The sequence below is a fragment of the Fringilla coelebs genome (assembly GCF_963513975.1).
Source record: "Fringilla coelebs genome assembly, chromosome: 18".
In the NCBI taxonomy this organism is placed as follows: domain Eukaryota; kingdom Metazoa; phylum Chordata; class Aves; order Passeriformes; family Fringillidae; genus Fringilla; species Fringilla coelebs.
Genome location: NC_140044.1, coordinates 11,957,120 through 11,983,249, shown reverse-complemented (window position 1 = coordinate 11,983,249; position 26,130 = coordinate 11,957,120). Strand labels below are relative to the sequence as shown.

The following is a 26,130-nucleotide window of genomic DNA, read 5'->3' as shown; positions in this document are numbered from 1 at the left end:
GTGATTAGCTGTAAAAGCTCCCATAGTTATGGCCTTGAAGGGAGTTCCCACCACCCAAGAGTGTGTGCACCAGAGTTAGTGGAAGCAGAATCACAATTTTTTTAAAGCTGGAAAAGTCCACCCATCACCCACATTCACCACTAAACCATGTCCTCAAGTGCCACCTCCACACATTTTTTGAACACTTCCAGGGATGGTGACTTTACCCCTTCCCTGGGCCATAAGATGTGGGTATTCTGCCAGGAATGTCCCAGAGCTCACAGGGAATGGACAAAGGGAGGCTGGGGAAGATCAGCCCTTCCTTACCAGGTAACCTTCTGCTTCTCCTTCCAGTTCTTCCCCCGACTCGCTCAGGATGGCAGGGAGCACACCAAAAAAGGGGAATGTCTGCCATGAGGACCAGGGAGAAAGGAGAGATGGAGGTGAATCCCTGCATTAGACCCCCATTAACCAGAGGGAGTGGGAGGCAAGGCAAGGGCAGCTTTGGAGAGCTGTGGTACACAGGGCCCATGAGTATGGCTGCACGGGGCCTGGGATTTTGGGTGGTGGTCACCTCCCCATGTGCACCACTGTCCCCCCACACCCAGCAGGCTGCAACCACCCAGCCAAGGCACAGACAGGGCCCTGCTGAGGCTCCTGGGGAGAAGAACACAAGTACTCACAGCAGAGCCTGGCTTCATGGGGGTGGCAGCAGGAAGGGGTGTCAGCATGTGGCCTCCCTGCAAAGAGAAACAAAACCCAGTGAGTTTGGGCCATGCCAGCCCATCCCACAGCTGTGCCATCAGCTCTGGGAACAGCACATCCCAGTCAGGGCTACTCAGGGAAGGTGTGGAGATGCACCCTGGAAAGGATATGGCAGTGGATGGGGAATCTGGGCACAGATTTGGAGCTGCTGGGGGAGAGAAAAAGGGGCAGGAGAGCAGTGTCCAGAGCAGAGTTAGGAAGAGGCCCTTTGGAGAGGAAGGTTTCTCCTTTTGGAGCCTGCTTGACTTGCAGGATAAGAAGAGAAGGAGCACATTAGAGTTTCCTGGGCAGGCCAAACAAACAGACCCCACAGACCCCAAACCCCACTATGGGAAACCTGCAAGGAGACCCTGCAGGGAGCACAAGGTACAGAGAGGTGCCAGGGACATCCAGCAAGGACTCACCGTCTCTGTCTGCCAGAAGGTGTCCACAATGGGACACCTCTCCTCTCCCACCACACGGTAGTACCACAGCCAGGCCTCGGGGTTGATGGGCTCACCCACGGTCCCCAGCACCTTCAGGGACTTCCTGCTGTGCCTGCAGAGAGGAGGGGGCTGGCAGGGCTCAGCAGGCTATGGAGCTGTGAGCCTGCTGCACAGCAGAGCCTGTAGGAACCCCTGGGCTACCCAAAATGACTTTCCAGGTCAGAGATTTCTCAGCACTCTTCCACAGGGGAAGAGAGGAGACCTGGGTCATTTTGGCATCTCCCAGTCAACCCTGCTGTGCAAAGCCAACATCCTCCTTCCCCTGGGACTGGCACTCACTTTTTGACAGGCTCCTCGCCGTACTTCATCAGCAGCCGGATGGCCGTGGGTGCTGTGTAGAACTTGGTCACCTCGTACTTGTCAACGATGCTCCACATCCTGCCAACATCTGGGTAGGTGGGGACACCTTCAAACTGAGCAGGAGACAGAGCAGTGACACAGCTGTTCCTCACTGCTCCTCACCTGCAGTAGCTGCCCAAGCAGGAGGAGCCAAACAGTAGCTGGACCCCAGCATGTACTTATAGGGGTACACAGTGAAACCAGCCCGGGTCAAGAACCCCCTCACTGGGCAGATGTCATCCCCCCTCATCCTAGCAGACGTCCCCTGACACCCCCTTGCAGCACAGGCACTTGGGTGGCCACCACAGTGACACAGTCCCACCAGCCCAACTGACCCTGCCCACATGGCAAAGGGCAAGAGGTCCAAACACTGTGACAGAATCCCAACCCAAAGTACCAAGAACTCCCCAAAGGCCTCCCCCAACATAACAGTGATTTTCCTGCTTGCATTTCCCCGGGGATTCTTGGGCACAGGTCTCTGGCTCCCTGATCTGTTACACTGCCAAGAGAGATACAGGCACAGGAGTTAACAACAAGTTGTCAAATCAGCATCAGCAGGGAAAACATCACTCCCTGATTGAGTTTTTGCATTAAGGCAGAGCAGCCCTGGCTCCATTGGTACACAAGGCTTGAACTTTTATGGGAAAGAAACAGGGGAGCATTTGAAAAAATTTTGTAGCTTGAAAAACTACAAAAATTTTTGTAGTTTGAAAAAGCCACACACAAACTACTCCTCCAAGAAGTCATCATGCCCTCCCTGGAGAGCACCACCCTGCCTCACAGAGCCTTGCACACCATCACAGAGCAACGCAGGGACGCAGCTCAGCACCACCATCTCCCTTTTCCCAGAGTGAAAGCCCCCAGTGGCACAGAGCACTCACCATCACAATGGTGGCCCCGTTGGCCAGGGGGCCGTAGGTGACGTAGGAATGGCCTGTTATCCATCCGATGTCAGCCGTGCACCAGTACACATCCTCAGGTTGGTAATCAAACACGTATTTAAAGGAGGTGGCAGCAAAAATCATGTACCCACCCACGGTGTGCAGCACACCCTGTGAGGAGAAGGCACAGGAATGTCAGGATGAGCATCCTCACCCTGCCAGGCCCAGCTGAGCATCGCTGAGCTTCAACAGCAGCTGAGCAGGAATTACCAGCACAGCCCTTTTCAAAATTTCTGTGGCTCCTCTTCCTGCTGGGGCCTCCCAGTTTCCCCCTCACCAGCTCCCCCAGCTGAGGGGTCCCCAGGGCTCAGCCTGTCCTGTGCAGGGAACTGGGAGCACACCTTGGGTTTTCCAGTGGAGCCGCTCGTGTAGAGGATGAAGAGCTCGTCCTCGGCGTCGCACCACTCGGGCTCACACTCTGTGCTGGCACCAGATATCAGCTCATGCCACCAGGTGTCCAGGGCTGGGTTCCAGGGGACCTGAGGAAAGCACAAGACTAGAAAAAGACTTGTCCAAAACCAAGAGAGGGGGGATGAGGAGCACAGCCCAAACCTTGCCCCTGTCACAGGCCGTTGAGGGGGATGTTCACAGCACAGCCTGCTGCAAACCATGCACCAGAGCTGCAGCTCCCACTCCCAAAGCTACTTTTCACAGCCCACAGCCACAAGGAAAACCTTCAAACACAGTCTGGCTGCAAGACCCTGTCTGAAGCAGTGTCCAGACCACAGGTAATGGTGATGAATCCCCGTGGGTGGCAGCAGCAGCCAGGAGAGGCTGGCAGCAGCTGCTCTGGGCTGTTCCCACAGCCAGGCTCCTCCTGCCCTGTTGGGCTGCCCTGAGCTGCAGTCCACAGCCAAGCAGCAAGCACAGCCACCTGTCCCACAGCCTCCTGTCCCACACACCTTGTGGGGACCCTGATGGCAGCACAGCCCAAGTTGAACAGAGCACTGTGCGCTCACACTGCTTGACCCTGCAGGCCCCCAAAAATATCTGTTCTCTGGGTTTTTAGGTAATAACTACCCAGCTAAGAAGTGACTGCACCAATGCAGAACCATCCAGCACTGGCTGAGTGAAGATGCCAGAGCTGTGACAGAGCCACCAAGCCTGTGGCTGATGGGCAGAGGGCACCCTGAGGGTTGCTCTGGCTCCCCACCTCTCCAGGCTGGTGGCACAGCTCAGGGCAAGACTTAAATTCCCCTGACCTTCTCACCTTTCCTCAGAGAAGCCTGGGGGAAGCTGGGCAGGGAACATGCCCCACCCTCAGCTCAGACCTCCACTTCTCACATCTCTGTGAGGGCAGGACCTGACCAGAGCCCTGCACACTTCCTCCTCACAAAGCCAGGCTCACCACAGCTCCCTGAACTGGGGTGCACAGAGAGCAGCCCCATGGTGACACTCTGCACCCCTAAAGATGTTCATGAGACATCTGGAGGCACTGGGACTCCAGAGTTCCCACACATGTGAGCAGGGAACACCAGCTGCTTGACAATTTGGCACGACTGAGCACACTTGAAAAGCTTTCATGGACGGTCAGGGCTCCTGTTTTTATCTGGCAAAGCAGTTTCCACAACTCTGTTCCACCAGCAAGCTCACAGCAAGGCACCAGGTAAACAAGCCCAAGGATATCCAGCAGTTTTCTCTTGCATCCCTCCCTGAAGGATCCCTTATTTAGCACCCAGACTCCAGTGCCCCAGGGAGGAGTCACACTCATGGCACTGTGTGTCTCTGCCTGCCTGCTCTGGGGGTCACAGCCACAGCTCCTTGGATGAGGCAGGCAGAGTCCACCTGTTGGATCTGGAGATCCAGGTTTGCTGCCTGTGGCCAGGAAGCTGCAGGTGCCCCCTGCCAGCCTCCCCACAAAGGGAAGGGCTTTGTGAGAGCTGCTTCTGAAAGGCAGAGAGCCAAACCCTGGCGTGGATGCTGACATCCCAGTGGCTCTGCACTCCCAGGGCAGCTCCCTGTGCCTGGGTCACCCATGTGGCTCTGTTTCTGGAAGCACTGGTGGCACTGCACTCACCCCCAGGCCGTGGGCAGCTCTGCCAAGCTGGGTGGGCTCTGTCACTGGCATGCAGCTGCTGGCACCACGGTTAGGAGGGCACGTGTGGCTGGGCAGCCAGAGCAGTTAAGGGAGGTGGGGGGCTGCATGGGAAGCAGAAGGGAGGTGCCAAAAAGAGGAAGGCAGTGCTGTGTGTAAATACCTTGGGATGGCGTCTCTGTGAGCTTTCAGTCTTTTTTTCCTGTTAAAAATCCACAAAGAGGGTGTGAAATCTGGGAAGGGGAGGATCCACACCGGGCTTTGCAGGCAGGGAGCTGGAAGCCTACAGGCCTGGATGATGGAAATCACCCTGGAAGGCTGGATCCAGGGCCAGGCCAGGAGATGCCCTCTGGGCAGAAGCCTGCCCATTTCCATCACCTTCTCAGGGTACCAGCTGCCCCCAGGGCAGGTCCCCAAGGCCAACCCCTGCACATGGCTGGCTGGGAACAGAGGCACAGAGCCAGCACACAGCCCACAGACCATCCAATAGCCTCACACAAGCCAATGGCACAGTAACAATGCATCCACGAGAGAAAGAATCCTTAATAAAGTATGGCAATGAGTAAAGAGAGCCAAAGGGTAAGAGACACCCTCCAGCCTCCCCCCAGAACATTCTGCACAAAAACCTCACCTCATCTACTGGAACCAGCACAGGGACAGGCTGCCCTGCAATCACCCTGCCAGGGAAACTCACACATAAAGGCTGGTCTGCTCCAGTTTTCCCATTCATTGTATCTACCTTACCCTCACAAGAGAAAGGACAGAGCAGGCCAAGGAACATGGCCAGGCTGGCAAACAAAGAGCAACACCCCAATAAAACTGACACATCTGAATGAGGGAAAATAACTCAAAGGTAGAGAATCTGCTGGACTTCTTGTTCCAGGGATGTGCACAGACCACTCCTCCTGAAAGCAGAGTCTAAAGCTCAAATACTCCCCAAACACAACCCATTTCTGAGCCAGCAGCAGCCTGGGGATAACTCAGTGCAAATAATCACCCAACACAGAGGGACAGAAGACAACGTGGGAAGATTTGGAGCTGTGGGGTAGCTGAAAGTAACCTTTGGAGCAGGTAAGGGCTGGGCACAGCAGGGCTGCTCAGCAGCCTCAGGAGCTCAGCAGGCAGCCACAGCTCCAGGACACCTTCTCCTCCTTCCCCCTCTGTCTCACCATATGCCTCTGACCCACGTCCTTTCATCTCTACTTGCAAAGGAAAGCCCCAGCCTGAGAGCTGACAGAGTCCCTGTGCCAGCTGCACAGACCCTGCACTGCTCTCAGCAGAGGATTGCTGCCCTGTCACAGGGCTGCACTGAGCTCACACTCAGATTTCAGCACAAATCTCCTGGGTGTCCCCTCCTGCTGCCACTGTCACAACTACAGTGCAGCACAGCATCGGTCTCTGCACACAAGGGGAGAGAGACAAATGGTTAGGAAGGAAAAGCCTTGTACTAGGCAGAGGAAAATGGGCATCTTGTCCCTAGTGGCTTTGGAAGATGTACCCAGGGGTCCTGTGGGCTGGCAGCTTGTGAGGGTGTTAAAGGAAGCAGCAAGGAGAGGATCTTGGTAAGAAATAGGAACCATTTTTTCAGACCACTCACACAGCAACATCAGCAAGAAGGGGTGAAAACAGGAATAGGAGTGTCCAGGGAATCACTGAGGTGGTTTTGCACTGATCAATTTGCTGGTCTCTGGCCCGTGGTAATAAAACCCCCCTCTCATCCCACCAGGAACACACCTGCACTTCCTGGCACAGCCTTTTCAGAGGAGGAGACTTGCTGCAGGTCCCGCCCACTCCTAGCTCTTCCCTGCCCAGGTGCTTCACCACGATGCATTTTTTCAAAGAGGATCCCCTGTAAAAGGAAGGAGCTGTCACACTGGGCTGCTCAGGGGCTCAGCTAGCCCTTCCTGGGATTCACAGGCATTACTGGAGGCAGGGCAGGGGCCTGGAGCTCCTTTTGTTGAGCTGGAGCATTTGCTGCCATGCCAACTCCAGGTACACCATGAATTTCCAATGACACCAGCCAGAGGAACAGCTCAGAGAGCAGGAACATTCTGTGCACAGCTTACTGGGGATTGATCAGGTGTGATTCCTGGGGGTCCCACAAGTCTCTCTCCCAGAACACTGCTGTGGAGAGTCCTTACAAATCCCAAATTTGCCTGCCTGTGACCAGGAAGAAGCCCTGCTACCAGAAGATGTTAGTGGGTGCTCCAACCCCACGGCATGACTGACTATCTCAGAGGGAGGAAAGGCTTCCAAAGCCTGATTATACATCAAGGAAAGGTGTAGGTGTTTGCCCCCTTCTGAGTGAAAAGACAGCCTACAGAACACTGACAGAATGATCTTATACCCTGTTCAGGGTATCAACACAGTCTCCACCAGTTAATTCCCACCTTTGGGATCACTTCTGTCCTCCCAGGTACCTATTTTTACAGACATAAAGACTTATGCTTTCTTAAAGAGTTTGAATCTCTATCTGCCCTGAATTTCCATGTTTGATCTAACACACAAACCCACGTTCAGTCTCACACAAGCTACACAGATGCTGTGTCTGTAAGCTTGGCAAAGTCATTTCAGCAGGATTATTTCCCTTTCTGTAACATCTGATGACTGTTTGTATCAGACCTGCTGCAGAGTCTGCCCACCTATGACAACTCCCACTTGTGCAAGAGTGGATTCTGGCAGCAATGCCCTTTTCTAGAAGGGAATCCAAACTTACTTGTCTATACATTTCTGGATGGCTTCGTCTGCAATCTGCTTCAGGTTGACCAGTTTGTCACCTCGATAAAAAGCATCTGCAAAATGGTGAGGGAAACATCAGGAGGGTTTCCCAGCCAAGGCAGCCTGGGACAGCTGGAGCAATAAGCAGTTTCAGGAGGGCAGAGCAGACTCATGCACTGGAGTGAGAGGAAGCAGACAAACAGCTGATGGGAAAGCTCTCCTAATGCATCCTTTTAGCTCAGAGAAACAGATGCCAAAAGACATGGTGGAATTCCTTCTCTGGGAGAGGTCCCAGTTTGACCTGGAAAATCTCTTGGGAATATTCTGTGGAAAATAATCCAATGCATCCAGAACATAGATTGCAGTTTAGTGGGTCCTTCTCATGCCATGGGAATTAATAAAAACACTATTTCTTGCACTTTTGGCAAAAACAGCTGGGGAAATGCAGTGGGCTTACATGCAACTACTGCCACACTCTTGATCCTTTGCTTTACAAGGCCGGGAGCTGCAGAAGAAATGTCCTTAAAACTGGGAAGGGTGGGAATTCTTACATTAGGCCTCCCTCATGATACATCTTGCAAACATCTGGCTGATTTTCAGGAGAAACATGGATGAGAAGTATTTGGAAACATTCTATTAGACATCAAGCTTTACAGGACAAACTGAGGGGCTGCTCAGAGGCTTCACCACACGTCTGGAGTGGGAAGCAGCATTTGGGCACAGCCACAGCAGTGCATCTTACTTTGAGAGGCTCAGCTGAGGCACTGGCTTTCTCTCTTCCATTTCCAGACTTTTAAAATAAAGACCTTTCAGCCATGCAACAGGAAGAGAGCTGCTCAGATGTGTGTTTTACCTGCTGTAATGAGGAGAGAGCAACCGCTGTCAAGGATCCGCTCGCAAAGGGAGTCTGCAGAGAAACCTGCAAACTACCACAGAGTACACAGCAGAGTCAGCAAGGACATACAGACACCCAGCCCACACCCCACAGCTGCTGTGCTGTTCACCCAAGGCAAATGATTCACCACCAGGCACTGATGGAGAGAGCTAAAGGAGCTCATTGCACAGTTAATGCAGGCAAACAGCAGCATCTTAATTGAGCTTCCATTCATCTCATGGTCAGCACTCATCTTTCCAGCTCGTCTCTCAAAACCAAGAGCTGCTCCCCTCAGAGCTCAGCACCAAGAGCAGCACAAAAAGCTCGTTCCTACCACAATAGAGTGCAGAGCTCCAATCCTGGCACAGGCGAGCATGGCTACAACCAGCTCCAGGATCATTGGCAGGTAGATGGAAACCCGGTCTCCTTTCTTCACCCCTATGGAGGGAAAGTGAACATGGCATTTGTCAAAATGAACATGTTACATGGCAAAAGAACAGGATATAGAAATAAATCAAATCTTTAAATTCCACATTTATATGCACACAATAAAGCTTCAGCTGCAATTAGAGCTGAAGCAGCCATGGGTTTTGCCTTTCAAGCACTATGGCTCTTAAGAGATGATGACTAACAATCCATGTTCTCAACTGCCTCCCTGAAGGGAGCCGGAAAGTAACCAGAGCCTGCTGCTTGTTGGAAAACCCCAGAGCATCATTAAGCACTGATTTCTTCCTTGTACAGCTGGTATGACCAGCACTGATCAGTTTTCACAGACAGAGCCAGGAATGAATCTGTGCATTGCAGAACAAATTGATGAAAATTACTCAACAGACTGGCAACCACACAAGCAGTGACCCCAATCTCCAAAAAAACTTGGCCAAATGCCTCCCCTGTATCCAGTGCTCTGCTGCCCCAGCTGTGTACCTTGGCTGCGGAGGACATTAGCAAACTGGCAGACTTGGTGCAGCAGCTCACGGTAGGTGATCTTCATGGAATCCCCAGGTTCATTCCCTTCCCTGGAAAAGCAAGATAATCTTTGTTACTGTGCAGCAGTACAAGGTAAGAGTGACACTGAAAACTGCTCTGGCCAACAAATATGTCCTCACCTGCCCTTCTGGGCATAGAGTAACCAAACTCCAGAAATCCAATCCTGGACTAAAGTTCTCTAATTGTAGGAAAATCAAGTCCAAAGTGCCCTGCCCTGAGTAGATCACTACTGAAAGCAATTGAATGTGTGAAATGGAAATACCGGCACTTTCAGAGAGGCAGGAAGAGTCCAAAGCTCAACAAAGAACCAAAACTAAGAGTGCACAGGCTCACTTTGGGATTTATGGCATGGCTACCTCTCTCCTGGGCGCTCATGCCTGCAGATATCTTGGTATGAAACACAGCCCAGCGTGCAGCAACAGCCAGCCCCCAAATACCTGACATCTGATGGGCTGCCATGGGATGCCAAGGCCTGTCTTGTTTTCCAAGGTCACATATAAATATACCCTTGTATGTTTGTCCAGTGTCATGACTTATTTTCCCTGTGCTCCTCTGTGAACCAACTCCAAGCTCCTGCAGCCCAGGCTCTGATGGGAGGGAGAGCCAAGGGACAGGACTGTCAAATCCCCAGGGAAATGACTTGCTACTGAAGTAAAAACCAGCTAATTTTAATGTGACTCAACACTTCAGCCATGCAAATCAGGTGGTACTCCTAAAATATCAGAAGATTCATAAAGAATTTGACATGACTTCAGTGGAGAAACAGCAGTCTCCTCTGTTCTGGAAGGACACAGACACTTCCACAGGTCTCCAAGGCAGCCAGCACAGAAACTCCAGTGATCCATAGATGAATAGGGGTATCACATCACTCTCAGCTGCCAGCGCTTCTGGAAAGTGTCCCCTTAGTGTGTGCAGCCAAATAAAAAGCACCACTAGTGCTGGGGAGAGGCCAGGAAGCACCTCCATGCCATGTGCTCCCTCAGGACTGCAGCCAGGCTCTGCCTAGCTCTGAAACAGAAACTTCACCTCTTCAACACGTCAAATAGAGCACTCCAAAATTAAGTGTGGAATTCTAGCAAAAACCAACCACTTGCCCCAGCAACACAAACAGCAGAAAGGCTTCTGGGATGCAGAAATGCATACAGCAACAGCCTAATTCCCAAGTAATGCTGTAAATCATGTCATTCACAACAGTGACCACATGCTCCAGTGGCAGACATGGCCCTGGTGGAGAAGCCGCAAGAGCTGGGAGAGCCTCACTGGTACAAGCTCTGCTCCTGCCCCACGTAGAACAGGGGTTCAAAACTGGTGGCTACACCTGGATCATCATTTGTGGATCTGCTGCTTACATAACTTGCCTTATCCCTCTTGATACCCAGTTACACTCCTGGCTTCCACAGTGCTCTGCGGCAATTGGGTCCATGGATACCTGCACTGACACAGGACAGGGAATTGTCCCAGCACTGGCTGCTGGAAGGGTGATTCCCTGCTTGATATTTTATGCAAGTTTGGCCCCTTCTAAGAGCAAAGGGGAGAGAGACAAGAATACAAAGCTAAAGCGAAGTGTGGGAATGTGAACCAGCGTCCAAAGCAGGCAGCTCAGCCTTGACATCCCAGCATTTTCCTCTCTTTTTCCCATCACAGCCAGAAGCATCACTTTGAGCTAAATGACATGTGAAACTATTCGTCAAGGTCCCTTACAGCAGGACTCTCAGCTAGGAAAGGGAAACCAGGAAATCAGTTTCCCTCTTCATTCTGTTTCTTGAGGTCAAAGATGCAAGAGCCCCCAGTGCTGGGCTGAGCAGCTGTAACTGATCTGGCTCACAGGAACAGCATCTGCTTTTGCTGTCTGGCTGCACATTGAGCGCCTTCCCTCACCATCCAGGTTTTCCTTTGTGTACCTACATCAAGGCTGGTGCTGTGCAAACCTGCTTGTGTCCAGATGTACAGGATCACTGTGTGTGCAGCTCTCCCCTCAGCCACGAGCCTTGCTATGGAATAGCTTTTAAAAGGCAATTATTATGCTTCCAAATGGAAGCTGGAGCATCCCAGCCTACTAATCCCTCACCTGAAGGTCACTGGGGTCTGCAGGCACTACAGGCAGGCCCTGTGCAAGCCAGCCCCCAGCTCAACAAACAGGGCAGGAGGAAGGATGCCCCTTTGTCTATGCTCTGGCCCAGCAAAGGATCTAATTACAGCCCTTACTAAGAGAGGAAAGCACTGGGAGGAAAGACTAGCACATGCTTCCCAGGGCCCTGGGTGCTATTTGGGGGCTGAGCAGCCAAGGGGAGAGGCAGCCAAGCTGTGGGTTCTCAGGGAAACAGCCCTGCACACGGTGCCCATGAGGGACACAGAGCTGCCCTGAGCCACCCGGCACGAGGCACTGCTGGGACATTCCTGCTCTCCCTGCACAAGAGAGGCACATCTCAAACACGCCAGGTCCTCCTCCTTGGCGGGATTTTGGAGGGACATTCAGGCCAAGGAATGTACCCAGGCTCGTCCTGAAGGCCAGAACCAAGGCCTCTTGCATAAGGCACTGCAGGAAAAGCACAGAGCAGACTCAAAGAGAAGTTAAAACTTTTACAAGGATTTTCAGGGGTTTTTCAAAGTCCTTTCCATCCATTTGCGTGACTGCAAAACAGCTTCCCTACCACCAGCAGGGCAAACCTCAGGCTTCAGATTTTAAGAAGATCTTTTGTTCAATGGGAAACAAATCATGTCCTTGTTTCTACAGGACAAGATGCCTCCTTTCAATGCATCTCCAGCCAGGGCCTCGAGCAGTCTCCCAAGAGCAGGCAATTGCTTTACATATCCATGCCTCTGAAAATAGTCTGGAGTGCCCACAGCTGTACTCAGTGGGCTACAGCAGCACTCAGACTGCTCAGGATTCTGTTCTGGCACAAAAGTCCAGTGAATGATGGATTTTAGGGCATTTAAAGGAATGCCCACTTGCATGCTATTGAGTACTCTCTGCATCAAAACTGAGCCTGTAAACTCATGGCATCCATCTTCTGCCAGCAGCACCTTCCCAACAATGCCCTTCTCACATAAGCAAGAGCTGTCAGCCCTGAGTGTCTCACATGGGCTCTCCTGTCCAAATTCAACTGAAAAATAAACCACACTCTCTGAAAACAGCGCCACCCACACAGTTCTAACCCCACCAATCCAACACTCCCCAAATAGATATTTTTTTAAGATCTATTGGTGAAAATAGGTGGCAGCAGTGCTGCTGTGATTGTTCATGCGCAATCTGTGCTCTAACAGCAAGGCTTCTTCTGAAAGGAAAATCCAATTCTCAGCTCCCCAAACATCCCAGATACATCATTAGATGAAATACGTGGTGAAGCATAGTGAGTCTGACATTTTTTTCATCTTCAAACCAAGTCCTACATTTAGCAACTGTAATTCAAAATTTTACAGTATCATCTGGCTCATGGCAGGAATGCATTTGAGATTTTTAGCACTTGAGAAGCCTGTGTTTTACATATTGCATGTTGTGTGAATTCTCAGCTGGAAAAAGACAAGTTTGGCCATATGGAATACATAAGGAAGAAATTCTTCCCTGTGACAGTGGGGAGGCCCTGGCACAGGGCGCCCAGAGAAGCTGTGGCTGCCCCTGGATCCCTGGAACTGTCCCAGACCAGGCTGGACAGGGTTTGGAGCAACCTGGGATGGTGGAAGGTGTCCCTGCCCATGGCAGGGAGTAGAACTAGATGACTTCTAAGGTCCCTTCCAACCCAACCCATTCTGATTCTAAGATCTCCACTGAACCAGCCACAGACTCAGTAACTGCAAGTTCTTCAACTAAACACACAGGTGCACAGCTGGAGGCCCTCTGAGGCAGGTCTTCTCCTAGAAATTGTGACTTGTTAAAGAAGTCAGTTTTCCTGCAAAGAGGAGAGTTTTGTATCTGCCTGCAGGCAATCCTTGCCAGGGCCAGACACCCTGAGGGCATTGGGAACCACCACCACTGCAGTGTGAAGGATGGAAGTGCCAGCCCTGCTCAAAACAGATCCCTGTCAACATATGAAAGGCAGCCCAGGCTCTGCAGAGCTCTTACCCTCCTGCTCCCTTCTGCCAGCAGTTAAAACAAGGAGCTGCCCACTTCAGAGCAGATGCTGTGAAACACATAAAGCCCCATGGAACAGACCCTGCCAGCACCCGAGCAGGGAACAACTGCATGGAGAAGTCGCATGGGCAGGGGAGGAAGAAAACACCAGGTGGGAAAGCTGAACATTTGTCACCTCTGTGGCACTGCCACACTCACAGGGGGCTCACAGACTGCCTGCTTAGCTGGGAGTTTGACCTTGGAGGTGCAGAGCCACAGAGCTGTTTCACCTGATGCCCAGGTAGTAAATCAAGGTTAAGCTTCCCTGTTAGAGCCACCATGCAGGTAAGCAAGTGATTTACTGCTGTACACACACAGAGTAGTAGGGAAGGTGGTCTGTAGGAGCAAGCAACGTGGTCTGTAGGAGCAGGCAAGCATTTCTGCAGAGCCCCATTAGCTCAAGCACTGACCCTGTGGAGCAGTCAGGGATGAGGAGCAGCAGATGGGAGAGGGATGCTGTGCCCAGATGCTCTCCTAGATATTTGCACCAAAGCAGGCTAAGAAGTTAATGTGCTCTGCCAAGCACCACAGCTGACTACAGGACTTCCCAAAGCATGGTCTCCTTCACCCACCCATCACCTAACCAAGTGAGTTGAGCCCGTCTCAGCTGTAGGGTGACAAACACAAGGGAGGCACAGGAACTCAATGGCCATGGGGACTCACACTTCCCAAAGCAAACAAACCCTAACAGACCAAGAAAAGCTGACTTGGAAATGAATCACCAACACTGTTTGGTTCTTCTCTTTCACCACATTTCTAAAGAAAAGTTATTTGCATTACTTGTTTGAGTAACAGATGACTACGACTCCCTAGGCAAAGCTGCCCCAGCATTGGCACAGAGCAGCAGGAAGCACAGGTTGCATCAGCGGCAATTACAGTTGTCAAAGGAATTGAGGATGATAATTGTGGTTTATAAGGGCTACAACACCACAGAGAAGGTGAGTTACAGGAGAAAAGGAGGAAATGCAGCCAAGCAAGTGAAGTGTTCGAAGTTTCTAAGATCTGCCAGACCATCTGCAGATCCATACAGTCAGAAACAGACAATCACTGACCAAACCAACCAAGGGACAAAGCCAAAGCCTTCCCTGGAAACGCTCCCACTGAGGACCAAAGTGGCTGCAGATCAGTTAAGTTTCTCCTCTAAGCTCCTGTGAACACATCACTCACTCCCTTTTTGCAAACGACAGTGGCTTTAAACTGAAAGAGAATAGGTTTAGACTGGATATCAGGAAGAAATTCTTCCCTGTGAGGGTGCTGAGGCCCTGGCACAGGGTGCCCAGAGCAGCTGTGGCTGCCCCTGGATCCCTGGCAGTGCCCAAGGCAAGGCTGGACGGGGCTTGGAGCACCCTGAGATAGTGGAAGGTGTCCCTGCCATGGCAGGGGGTGGAACAAGATGAGCTTAAAGGTCCTTCCAACCCAAACCATTTTGTGATTGAGTAAAAGCAGTAATCCAAAGTTACCAAGCACAAGTGGGAGGCACCTGAAAGGTAAATTTTCAGAGCACAGCAAACCATCTCAAAGCTACCAGGTCTCATTTTCTGACTGGCAGAGATGTGATGGTAGCCCACAAAACAATTTTTCATAATGCAGGACCAGAGATAGGGACTGTGGGAATGTCTGCCCTAGAACATCTCTGTTGCCATCTAAACTAAAACATGCTCAGAGCCCAAAATCCTTTCTAAACATGGAACGAAATGCATCATGAGAGATCTCCAGCTCCTGCTTCACCAGCAGCCTGTCCTCAGAGTAGGATACAGGGTAAAGGAAGGAATTTTCTTGCTGTGGTGATAGCTCTTCACGTGCAAGGTCACCAGGGGTGGCCAGGAGGGATCTTGGGCTTCCTGATCTGTTCCACATCCAGAATTAGAGCAGCCAAAATGCCAGGCAGAGCAGGGCCAGCCAGGCTCCTGCCATGTGGGGAATGTGCTCACGTGTGAGCCGCATGGGCAGCGAGAGCCCCTGGCGTGCTCGGCCACCGTGGTGTCAGCTGCTCACACACCTCCTGCCATGGCTGTTCCTAGGATAGCCCCAAAAACTGCTGCTTGAAAAGGGCCTGCCTGGACACATCTTGGTTTCTCATGAACAACAGCAGGCAAAACTGAAAAAAAATAGGATTTCTCCCTATGCCGCAGCCTTGCTTAAGCTATTTGAGAGAAGAATGGCACTCGAGTAAAGACAGCCTTTTAAACCTGTTTTTGAGAAAAAAGGTTACATTGAAAGATGAAGTTTGGGGAGAGCAGCTGTGCAAGATAATCAGAAAAAGACATCCTTTCATCAGAAAAAAATTATGGTATCTGCATGGATTGTTCAATATGGAAATGCTCTTAACTGCACAAACAGATGGGCCTGCAGCAGGTGTGTAAAAAACCTCCATGAGAACATTTCATCATAATGGGGCAGACTGCCCAGCCCTGCCCATGCTTAACGTCACCATCTCCCATTGCAGTAATGCAGAATTCCCAAAGGAGTTCTGGGAAGCCTGAGGTTTCTCGAGCAGCAAGTTTACCAGAAAGCTCAACCCCGTCATCACCCACGCTTAAATCCTCTTGCATCACAGCACGGATCAAGAAAGAAGAAGTTGTGTAATGACAGAGCTCAGCTTGGGAGGGGCTGGCGAAAAGGTTTTCCCAGTGTGTTCAGAAGTATTTGGCAGCACTGAGAGAACATTGCTGAGAAAACCTGGGGACAGAAAGCCCAGAGAAAAGAAGAATCTTACCAGTTTAATGCCATCACTTCCTAAATCCACACAGCTGAGTCTGACCACTGCATTAAAACCATCCATCAGTTTTCCCCTCCAGTGTGCCCCATACACTTAGGTAGGGCCTAAGAAAGCCCTGCTCTCAAATCCATCTCTGAGCCAAACCATCCCAATTTAAGTTGATCATGTATCTAGCATGAATGGGCTCCTACTGCTGTTATGAAACTCAAACCAGCTGTGTCAAAGCAGGAGCCCTGTGCTCTGCAGGGAACAATGTTCTGTGTTCAGCCCCAAGCCCAACCTCTCCAGCCCAACTGACTCCAAAACAGGCACTATGTATTTTACAGAACAGCCAAAATGGAGCTTATTTCCACAGGGATACTAGGTCATTATTTGCTCTTTGATCAAGGAATCAATCCTTTACTCACCTTTAAAAACAGCTATATGGACACACAGCCTACAAAGCAAACACCCAACACCCTGAATAGCCGTTACTGTCCCATAGGAAAACCACATCCATCTTTCTGTCCTTCCTTCTCATTAAATACATTCCCAGCTGCTCTTTGTATCTGCAGCATTTCAGAAGCTGAACAAATACCAGATGCATCTAAAGAAATAATATTTATCTTGTGCAGCCCAACCACTGTTCACTCTGCCATACCCTCAGTGATCCTACACTACAGAGCCCAGCTGGAGGTGGACACTAATCCAAAACCACTCTATTTATCAACCTGCCAAAATTCCCTCCAGTTATCTCACTCATGTCAGGCTATGCCCTGAAATCTACTTCAAGCCCCTTTCTTTAGGCAGTGGGATGCTCAGACATCTCTAAAGGAATCAACACATCCCAGTGCTGCTGGTTCATCGGCCAACATGGGCAAGTGAACTCAGTGCCATGGGATCTGTACACTCAGTACTAATACCTGAGAGCCAGAACACCCCAGGGGAAGGGTTTTGGGGAAGACAGGATCAACAGCAGCCAGGAAATCCCTCTCCAAGGGAAATGTACCCTCCTGACTCATTTGACAAGATAAGTCATTTTACAAGTCACACAGACCATATGTAAATACTCTGGTCACGGTGTCAATGGCCACTTTGTGCTGATGGGCTCAGCAAGGAGAATTTGCTCTCTGTGGCTTCATGATTTTCCTACTTACTTGATACTGAGTAATCACCAAGTCAAGAGGAAAAGCGTTAACTCTTACTTTCTGAAGTACTTTAAAACACAAGAAAACAACCAATGGAGAAAAACAACAGCTTTTTGCCTATTTTATTTAGGGGAGAGGTTTATTCAAGCAAATTTTAATTACTTTTTTAAAAACAAAAGAATCATATAGCGTTGCAACAGAGGTCATGTGCAAGAATGCCCCAGCATATCAGAGTTTGGCTGCCCTCAGCCAGCACTTGCAACCCCATCAGCCAAAACGACTGAATGCTGCAGAAGAATGTGCAAATTTGACATGAGAGGAAACATTTTAAATGTTTACCATCAGTTGGGTTTTCAAAGGAGCATGGACTATTTTTACCAGTCCAGTGGGAGTAGGGCTTATATTCAGTACAAAACAGCTGATTGCTTGTTTAAACAATTTACAGTTGGGCTGTTGAACATACCCTTGATGAAGCTTCTGTAAGTAAAATAATCAACAAGCTGCCTGCCACTGGGAAATGCCCCATTTTGGAAAATAGATGCATCCCTGGTGGGAACATTCTGTCACATTTTGAAGAGCTTCTAGAAACACAGAAAGCCAGGCAAGGCAATTTCAATGGAGGTTCAAACAATGTCCATGAAGGACATGGCAGGAAATTAAGCTTTTAATCAGATTTTTGGTGGACATATCAATTTCATGCATCATAAACCTCCAGAGGTGGAGGCCAGGTGTCACTTGCTGGAATGTCATTTAGGAAACATCTCTTAGAAGACGGTCAGTGGCAACAGGAATGGAAAACATGCTTCACTATCACTAAATGAATCATAAAATGAATGGCCTGGGTTGGAAGAGACCTTAAAGACAATCTGGTTCCACGGGCATGGACACCTTCCACTAGACCAGGTTGCTACAACTCTGTCCAACCTGGCCCTGACCCGAGGAATGGAACAGCCACAGTTTCTCTGGGCACTATCAGGTAGCCAGGTGTGACAAAGCAAACAGGAAGGCCCACAACTTCCTTGAGGGATTCTCCTGAAGAAGGAAGGTGACATCTATGAAAATGTATTAATGGCAAACTGCCAGGGCTCACAATTTCCTACCGCACCTCATTTCGACATTTCCAAGTGATGTGCAGAAATGCTAACAGAGAACTGAAACCCTGCTACAAAAGGGGGAGGTGAGAGCTCTTGTGAAACCACTGCCCATTGACACTTCAGCCCAGGAGCTCCAGGCACAGAGTCCCCCAGGCACAGCAAGTACAGCAACCCACCAGAAAAATGCCACGCTTTGAACGAGCACCCACTCACACCTCTTTTGGCAAAGCCTGAACATTTTGTTCCCTACTTGGAACAAGTCTCACCCACGTGTAGCTGGAGTCCTTGTCCACTGCTGCTCCATTCAGGGTGCCAAGGGAGAACACACAAGCCATTCACACAGCTAAAATAATCAGGTTTTTTAGTCCAATGAGCAAACTGAAGGCTCTGATCTTCCGTGTCCTGAATCCATACAGAAGTTCACCATCCTCTCTGTCCATGAACTCCATTTATCCACAAGTTTCAAACCTCCGGCCAACATTTGCAATATGCCATCCCTGCACAACCATAGTGCCCCTCCCTAAAGCAACCAAGTATTTTTGAAACATATCCAGTTGTTTGTAACAGCTGTCAGCAGAACAAGACAAAAGTCTCATGGACATGAGAAAATCCAGGGGCCATTGCCTGTGCACACCCACCTCTCATACTGCCCCAAGGTAGTTATTGTAACAACCACACCCCAGAACCATGCAGAAAGGCAGTATTGCACAGGGTATAAACCAATATTTTCAGGTAGGGCTCTAGATTCAGCACGAATTATTAAATCCCTCATGCTGAATCTAGAGAGCTGTCAGAGCAATGAGGAGGATGAGGTAAAAGTACTAAATAAGAACATAAAAACTGCTGTCATTTACACAGCAGTATTGCACTTGTGCTCCCAGCAGCTCAGCCAAGAGCCTCTCAGACTCAAGTACCATGTTGGGTCAGAACCATGGCTGATGTCTGGCCTCCAGGGGCACCAGCAGCAGGAGATGCTGTTTCTGGAGCATGTCAGCCTGGCCACCACCAGCAATTCTGCTTCAACACTGCCCTTGGCAGTCCTGCTGCTGACCCTGAAGAGTGTCCACTGAAAGTGAGGAAGCAAAGGACAAGGCTAAAGCAGCTTCATAAAAACACTGTTCTTCCAGGCACACTTGAGTTACTTTCCTGAACAACTTTTTGTGGGAAACCTCCCGAAGGTGGTCTGAAAAGAGCCACCTCTGTGCGCTCAGTGCCACCGGCCTCGTGCTCCAGCAGTCTGCCAGCAACTCCACCACCTCTCCCAGCAACCCTGTTCCACTGCACCCCCAGGGATACAAGTCAGATTTACTGGTTCCCAGGACCCTCTCTGGACAAAGGGGGACTGGCAACCTCCCAGCCCTTGGCACTGCAGCCCTTTGTAAATACCACCAGTATATCCTGGCCAGCAGCTCTGCAATTCCACATTCAAGTTGCTGCCCCTATCTGGGGCACATGCCATCTAATCCTGGGCACTTATGGACATCCCACTTGTTTATCTGGTCCAATACTTCCTGGATAATCCCTTGTATTTATATGGATGGATGCTGTATCCCAGCCAGAAGCAGCTACCAAAGGTTTCTGAGCAAAAGGCTGGAAAGAAACAGATCCAACAAAACTCAAATGAAAGCTGCTCCCCTGACTCAAGGCAGCTGAGCTGCTCTCCCAGGCAGGAGAGGTTAAACAACCCCTGTCCTCACTGCTTTGCCATGGAGCAACCACCCAAGTGCTACCTGAGTGCCTTCCTTCTTAACAGATTTGATTTAACAGAGATGAAAAATCCCACTCTGTCTCCAGGAGCAGGATTATGTGTTATTTGAGCTCAGTAAAAAACTACTTCCAGAGAAAATCTTCAATAATGTGGAATGCTCTCTCATGGAGCCACACGCCCAGGGGTGCTTTTGAATGGGCAAAAACACAGGAGACCACAGGCACTGGGTAATCAAGTGGTCACCAAGCTTTAATATCTGTCCCTTTCCTTGCACTGCAAAGCAGAATGAGAGCACTCGCCAGCTCCCTGCTCCTGCCCTGTCTGGCATTGTGGGTTGGAAGAGGCTCTGCAAAGCAGGAATGGGGCTTGAGATATCCAAAATATCAAACTTATCACCCTTCCCTGCAAACCAGCAAGTGTACCTGACAGGGATGAGTCAAGTTCTGCTTTCAAGTCAGTCCTTGCAATGGAAAAACAACTTCCAGTGACTCTGAGCATGCCAAGTGCCTGAGCACCACAGTGCTCAATCTGCTGACTCACAGCATCCAGGAAAGCACACCCCACACATGCCTGAAGGAGGCAGTTTGCTGTTCTCAGATATTTATTTCATCCCTTGGGCACAACCACTCACCTGGGAACTACCTTGGAGATTTCACTGGTAATGAACAGAACGGAGGACGCAGCACATGAATACAACAGAAACACTTGGGACAGAAGAACCTCAAGATATGACAGAGGAAAATGGGTCTCAGCACACACACACAGAGCCCTTAGTTACAAGTTTTAGATCACAATCCCAGTGTTTTCCTGCCCCTCAGGCCAAACTGACAACCTCAAACCCTTAAGCAGGCATCACCATGCTGCCCTGGAGCAGCATCATCTTTGTATCTCATCTGCACCCTACAGCAGGGAATTCAGAGCAGTTACATGAAATCAGTTAATTTTAAACCCATCATGACCTTGCTCCAAACAGCCCACAGCCAAAGTTAAAGACTCCATCCACCTATGGAGAAAGGTCAGGGGACCTGGGGAGAAGCTGTGAGTCCCTCCTGTCCCAGCCTGTACTTCATAAATGAGTGTCCAAACACAGTGGCTGCCTGCACTACCACACAGCACTAAGCACACTGCTTGGTGACTGCCCAGAACTGCAAGAGGAAACATTTCAAAGAAGCCAGGAAAGCACATGACTTGGACATGCCTGAGGTACTACACTACTCCCTGTTTTAATATCTCATGTTTCTATTGATGCTCCCCCCACCCCTACTCCTGCACTACCCACGCAGCTCAGTCATCCCCAAGATGCAGGGATATTCCCTTTTGGAGGGATGAGAAATGCTGTCTGAAACCCTCAGTTTTGTCACCCTCTCCCACACTGGTAGATTTCAAAGCCCACCAGAAAAGAGTTACACTTTCTGTGACGGAATCTACAACTATCACTGCTCTTGAAGAAGGTACAAGATTTATAGCTTCATAAAATACTAATACATTCAATGTAATTTATTACCTACTTAAGGTGCACATAATGTGCCTGATTTCCAGAAGCAGAGCATTGTACTGTTCAGCAGTGCTTCCAAAATAATTACTATCTGCCAAAACCAGCAATCTATCCCTCTGCATACACAACAGGGAGATGACACAGATTAGTGGAGGCACCTCAGAAAGGGCTGAGGCACCTCAGAAAGGACTGAGGGGCCACCCCTTTTCTCATGGAGAATCCCCATCTGGAAAGGAGCTCTGCTGAGCCTGGCTAGTTTTGTGGGCATGAACCAAACCATGCACACACCTGCAAATGTGGATCAGTAAAAGGAACCTTCCCAGGCGTGAATTTTGTTCTTTAAACAAACTGGGATTTAGGGATATGCTCTCATCACCAGAAAGAGGCTGCATCACTGGAAGGGTAACAAGTCATCCAGGAAGTTACCAAAGAATTGAATGGTCAGTTTGACACAGGATGATCCAAAATCCTGGAGCCAGTGGGAGCAACAGGGCCAACTGCATCATGTAGAAGCCCTTGGAAAGGCTGGATGTTAACAGCCAGCATCCTCTGCCACAGCATCTGTGCATATGACAGATGTGTGAGGCTGGTTTGTAACTTTTATTTATTTTTTTTTAAATATGCTCTCATAGTTGCTTGGTTTTTTTCTTCTAGAAAGTTTTATTGGAAGAAACCTCAAGGCTACAAGGCCCTAAATCCATTATTACATTTTAAAGTCAAATCATATAAAGAAACCCAAATCAAACAAACCACACCTCCTAATTTTACATTTGCATGTCCTGTTTGTTCTAGACCCAGAGGAGGAACCATAGGCACTTACTGTTTTGTTAAACAAAGTTCAAATAAGCTTTGGCAGCCTTTACTATCTTTATTGCTCCTTTCTAGATATGTAATGTCATACACCAATATAAATAAAAGGAGAAGATGAATACATTCTCCCAGAGATGGCAGAAGCCAGGAGCACTGGCCAAGCCCCATCTCCTTGGCTAGAGGGACTCTAAAAACAAAGCTCTACCTCCTGCCTCTGCCCCGGTCTCACCAGGCACTACCAGCACTGCAGCTGGGATAACTGGTTTGAGAAACAGAGGCACAGGTTACACATAAAACAGGCCTCATCCAAATACTTTCACACCCCAGGGTCTAATTAGAGAGTTTTGCAATAGGTGGTAGTTTTTTTTAATTCCCTCATGGTTATATTTTTACCTCCTTCAGGCTGTCCAGGCTGAAGTTTATATGAGATTAACAGACACTTCAGCACAGAACTAAGGGCTGTCCAAGTGACTTAGGATGTCTACAGCAGGATGAAGGAATACTGTGCCCCTGCCCTAATTAACCACCCCTCACAAAGTCCTCAGCACTGCTGCAAGTCCCCTTAATGTCCCAGTAGCTGGTCCAGTCTTTCTCCCCTGCGAAGCCCATGAGAGTCACCACAGGTACCCACCTGCACAGCAACCACTGATACTGACCTCAGTCTTTATACACCATTATAGGATTTCACTTTTGAGAGCAGCACTTTATCAGAAGCATTTCCTGCAGTTTCTGTTCCCTTTTTTAGGCCACATCAGCAATACTAAGCAGAGAAAGAGGAATCAGAAACAGGGAAACCAGAAACATTTGTAACGTTCACAAGAAGCCTGAGATATCCTAGTGAAGGAGAAAACAGGGGAAAATCCATGTTTCCTACCACCTCAGGATGGCCATTTGGAACTACACAGTCCTAACAGCACCATGAGGACAACACCATGACAGCAAACACCACTTATGTACAAGTTGTGCAGCATTAGGCAATCCCATGTCCTGCTCTTTGTGCTGAAAATGCAATTCCATGTGGCTTGGGATTAGACCCTCTGAGTGGAGCCAATTTGGGCAGTCCGGGACTGCTGGTGGTGCAGGAACCTTTAGTGCAGCTTGGCCTAACAAACCCAGATAAGCTGCTCACTCCTTTCCATCCAAGCAGGACTGGAGACAGCCACAGGCAGCAGTTCTGAGTTTTGTAAGGACATGTTGCTTCTCAGAGACACTCAGCAATGCCTCCAAACATAACTCAACTTTTCCCTAATCTCCTCCTCTCTGAAAGCAATGAACATGGTCCTGTATCTTTTCAGAGCTCTCAGAGCTGGGCAGTCAACCAAACCCTGGTATAAGTTCAGCACCTCTCCCATCTAGCAGGCTACAGACTTTCTTAGATGCAATCTAGTGGCTCAAGTATTTAAAAATATAAAAACCTCTTCACCTTTCAGAGGCTTTAACTTCTTTTAACCTTTCATAGACTGTAAGAAATGTCAAGTGTTTTAGGGAGCCAGGCTCATTACAACACAAAATGTGAGAGGACAAGATGAGAGAAATTAATTATTGTTTTGTTTTGAAGAAAACCACGTGCCCAGAGAGGAGTAATTTTATGAGTTGCAACCCTCAGCCCTGCTTTCCCAAGTCTTCAGTGCCACAGGTTTGTCACAGTGTGCCTCTTCAATTGCTCCCACCAGCATTCCTAGCTGACAGCTCCACACTACAGTGCCTGGTCACCTGTGACAGAGCCACGCTAGGAAAGTTTGTCCCAAAACAGTCAGGGGAAACTCTCTGTTTAGGAGAAAGAGATTTTATTTTTTAGCACTGTGAGCACCACAACTGACAGCCACCCACCATTTTCATATCCACCCCGAGCTTTTCTCAGCATCACAAATACCCCCACAAAGGCTGCCAGAATAACCAACAAGAAAAATGTTCACCAAGCCCAAATTAAAACAGTGAGCAGCTGCCTCACTGTCACACAAAGATTTACGTGCATGAAGAACCCAGTCCCTCAACAAACCCCAGCAGAGGGACAGAACTGGCTGCCAAATGGCTTTGTTTGCTTTACACCTTTACCTGCAGTTCACAAAGGAGTTTTCATTCAGAAGCTGCAGTCATTTTACATCAGTCACTTATAGAATCTATTTAACTAGCACAGAAGTAAACACTTTCCAGCATTTCACCTGTGCCTTATCAATATGATTAAGTACTAGGAAGTGTGTGTAATTCTTTCACTGAAGCAAAAGGCCTGTGGATAGGAACTGCAGAAACTCTATGAAGCCAATTTGACAGCCACAGCCAGTGCCACACTGCTATAACCATGCTCCTTTCAGCAGCAGGGTGGCTCCCCAGTCAACTTTACACCAGGTGACTAAGGGGGACCTTCAGCAGCACAATAAATCACTTAGACTCTCTGATATTTTTATTGCAATGACAGCAAGATTTCTCCATCTGCTCTGCTGTGCTCAAAGGACTCACCATATCCCAGTAAGTTACTGCATGCCGACCATGGGGTACATTTAATTGTGCTTCTGCTCTGTCACATACAGTCATAGCCAGGTTACATGAACACAAGCTCAAGGGAAACAGCAAAATGCACAGCAGAGGCAGGCACAGCTCTGTCTGAGAACACAGCTGCCAGCTGAGCTAGTTCAGCAGGAGTGCATTACTTCTGGAGCTTGGACATCACAAGTGAAACCTACTTTACATCAGTATGAAAAGTAAGTTTTACATGGATTGTAACACTAGTAACTACTCTGGTAAAAAACCAGAAACATACTTCAGATAAGGTTGGAAGTAACTTTTTTTCCCCAAAGGCAGAGAAGCCAGTCTATCTGAAAGCTCCTCACATTCAAGTGCAAGGAATCCAGATATAAACTATATCTGGTATTAGGAGCACCTTTCTGCCACAGGAGTGGAAACTCGCCAGCCCACAAAACATAAACACGGGAGATAATGGGGCTCATTAGCTTTTAGCTGTCGGATGTTGGCCGTTGCTCTATCCACATCAACCTCCTTCCCCAGGCAGTTGTGGCACCTGCCTCACTCCAGCAGTCTGACCGCTCCGAGCTCTCAGCAGGTGCAGCTGCGGAGGCAGAGCTGGGAGTCAGGCGCTCCCCACTGCCATGCCGGGCACCTCAGTGCATCCCGGGAAGGGCAGAGAAGCTTCCCGGGAAGGGCAGAGAAGCTTCCCGGCACAGCTCTTCCCAAGGACACTGCAAGCAAACACGTGCTGAACCCATCTAAGGATTAGCCCCCCTCAGGTTTTACGTTTTCATTCACCTCAGTAGAAATTGACACTGTTTGTACATTTTAGGGTGCTATTTACACATCCTCTCTACCACAATAAAAACCGAAACTTACCAGTAAAAAGCAACTTTGTCCCCGAGCTTCTTCTCATTGACATTTCTGTCCAGGAGGTTGTAGCAGATGTTGGTGGTCGCTCCTTTCATCCACTCGATGAAGATCTTCCCCTTGGTCACATCGAAGTTGTACTTCAGGAAGGGACCCGTGTGCTGACTCTTCCAGTAGAACTCTTTAGCGATCTCCCCCCAAAATTCTGCAAAGGCAACGAGCACCGGAGCCCGTGAGCGGGAAACAGGGATGAGGGAACAGGGATGAGGCAGGTAACGTCTGTGGGGACACGAGGGGCCCCCCTCAGCACCCCACACGCGGGGGTTGCCGGAGGGCTCCCCGCACTCCCCACAGCCCCCGGAGGGCCCGGGGAGCCGCCGTGCCGGCCCCGCTCACCGTGCGGCTCCTCCACGGAGCGCTGGTACAGGCGCTGGTAGTCGGACAGCGAGGGGATGTGGGCCGCGGGCAGCAGATCGGGCCGCGGCCGGAAGACCCGGGCCTGCTCCCCCGGCAGCACCATGGCGAGGCACCGGTGCTGTGCGCGAACGGGGGCCGCCCAGTAACTGGGGCTGTGCGCGAGCGGGGGCCGCCCAACCGGGGCTGTGCGCGAGCG

The 26,130-nt window shown here is 49.8% G+C and overlaps 1 protein-coding gene across 2 annotated transcripts in view; it reads right to left on the bottom strand.

Moving 5' to 3' along the window:
• ACSS2 (acyl-CoA synthetase short chain family member 2) overlaps positions 1-26,130 on the bottom strand; it is a 30,239-nt gene extending 4,109 nt beyond the window's left edge. Inside the window, exons 1-14 of one of the 2 annotated variants that reach the window (XM_084218129.1) lie at positions 25,914-26,130; positions 25,527-25,722; positions 9,061-9,152; positions 8,471-8,574; positions 8,116-8,188; positions 7,261-7,336; positions 6,279-6,393; positions 4,708-4,746; positions 2,851-2,988; positions 2,450-2,620; positions 1,509-1,642; positions 1,149-1,281; positions 663-719; positions 307-387 (exon numbers count right to left, since the gene is read on the bottom strand). In XM_084218129.1, the coding sequence (XP_084074255.1) occupies positions 307-387; positions 663-719; positions 1,149-1,281; positions 1,509-1,642; positions 2,450-2,620; positions 2,851-2,988; positions 4,708-4,746; positions 6,279-6,393; positions 7,261-7,336; positions 8,116-8,188; positions 8,471-8,574; positions 9,061-9,152; positions 25,527-25,722; positions 25,914-26,037 (1,533 nt within the window). In that variant the 5' untranslated portion in view covers positions 26,038-26,130. The remainder of the gene's footprint in view (positions 1-306; positions 388-662; positions 720-1,148; positions 1,282-1,508; positions 1,643-2,449; positions 2,621-2,850; positions 2,989-4,707; positions 4,747-6,278; positions 6,394-7,260; positions 7,337-8,115; positions 8,189-8,470; positions 8,575-9,060; positions 9,153-25,526; positions 25,723-25,913) is intronic. The other variant, XM_084218130.1, reaches the window with a different exon arrangement.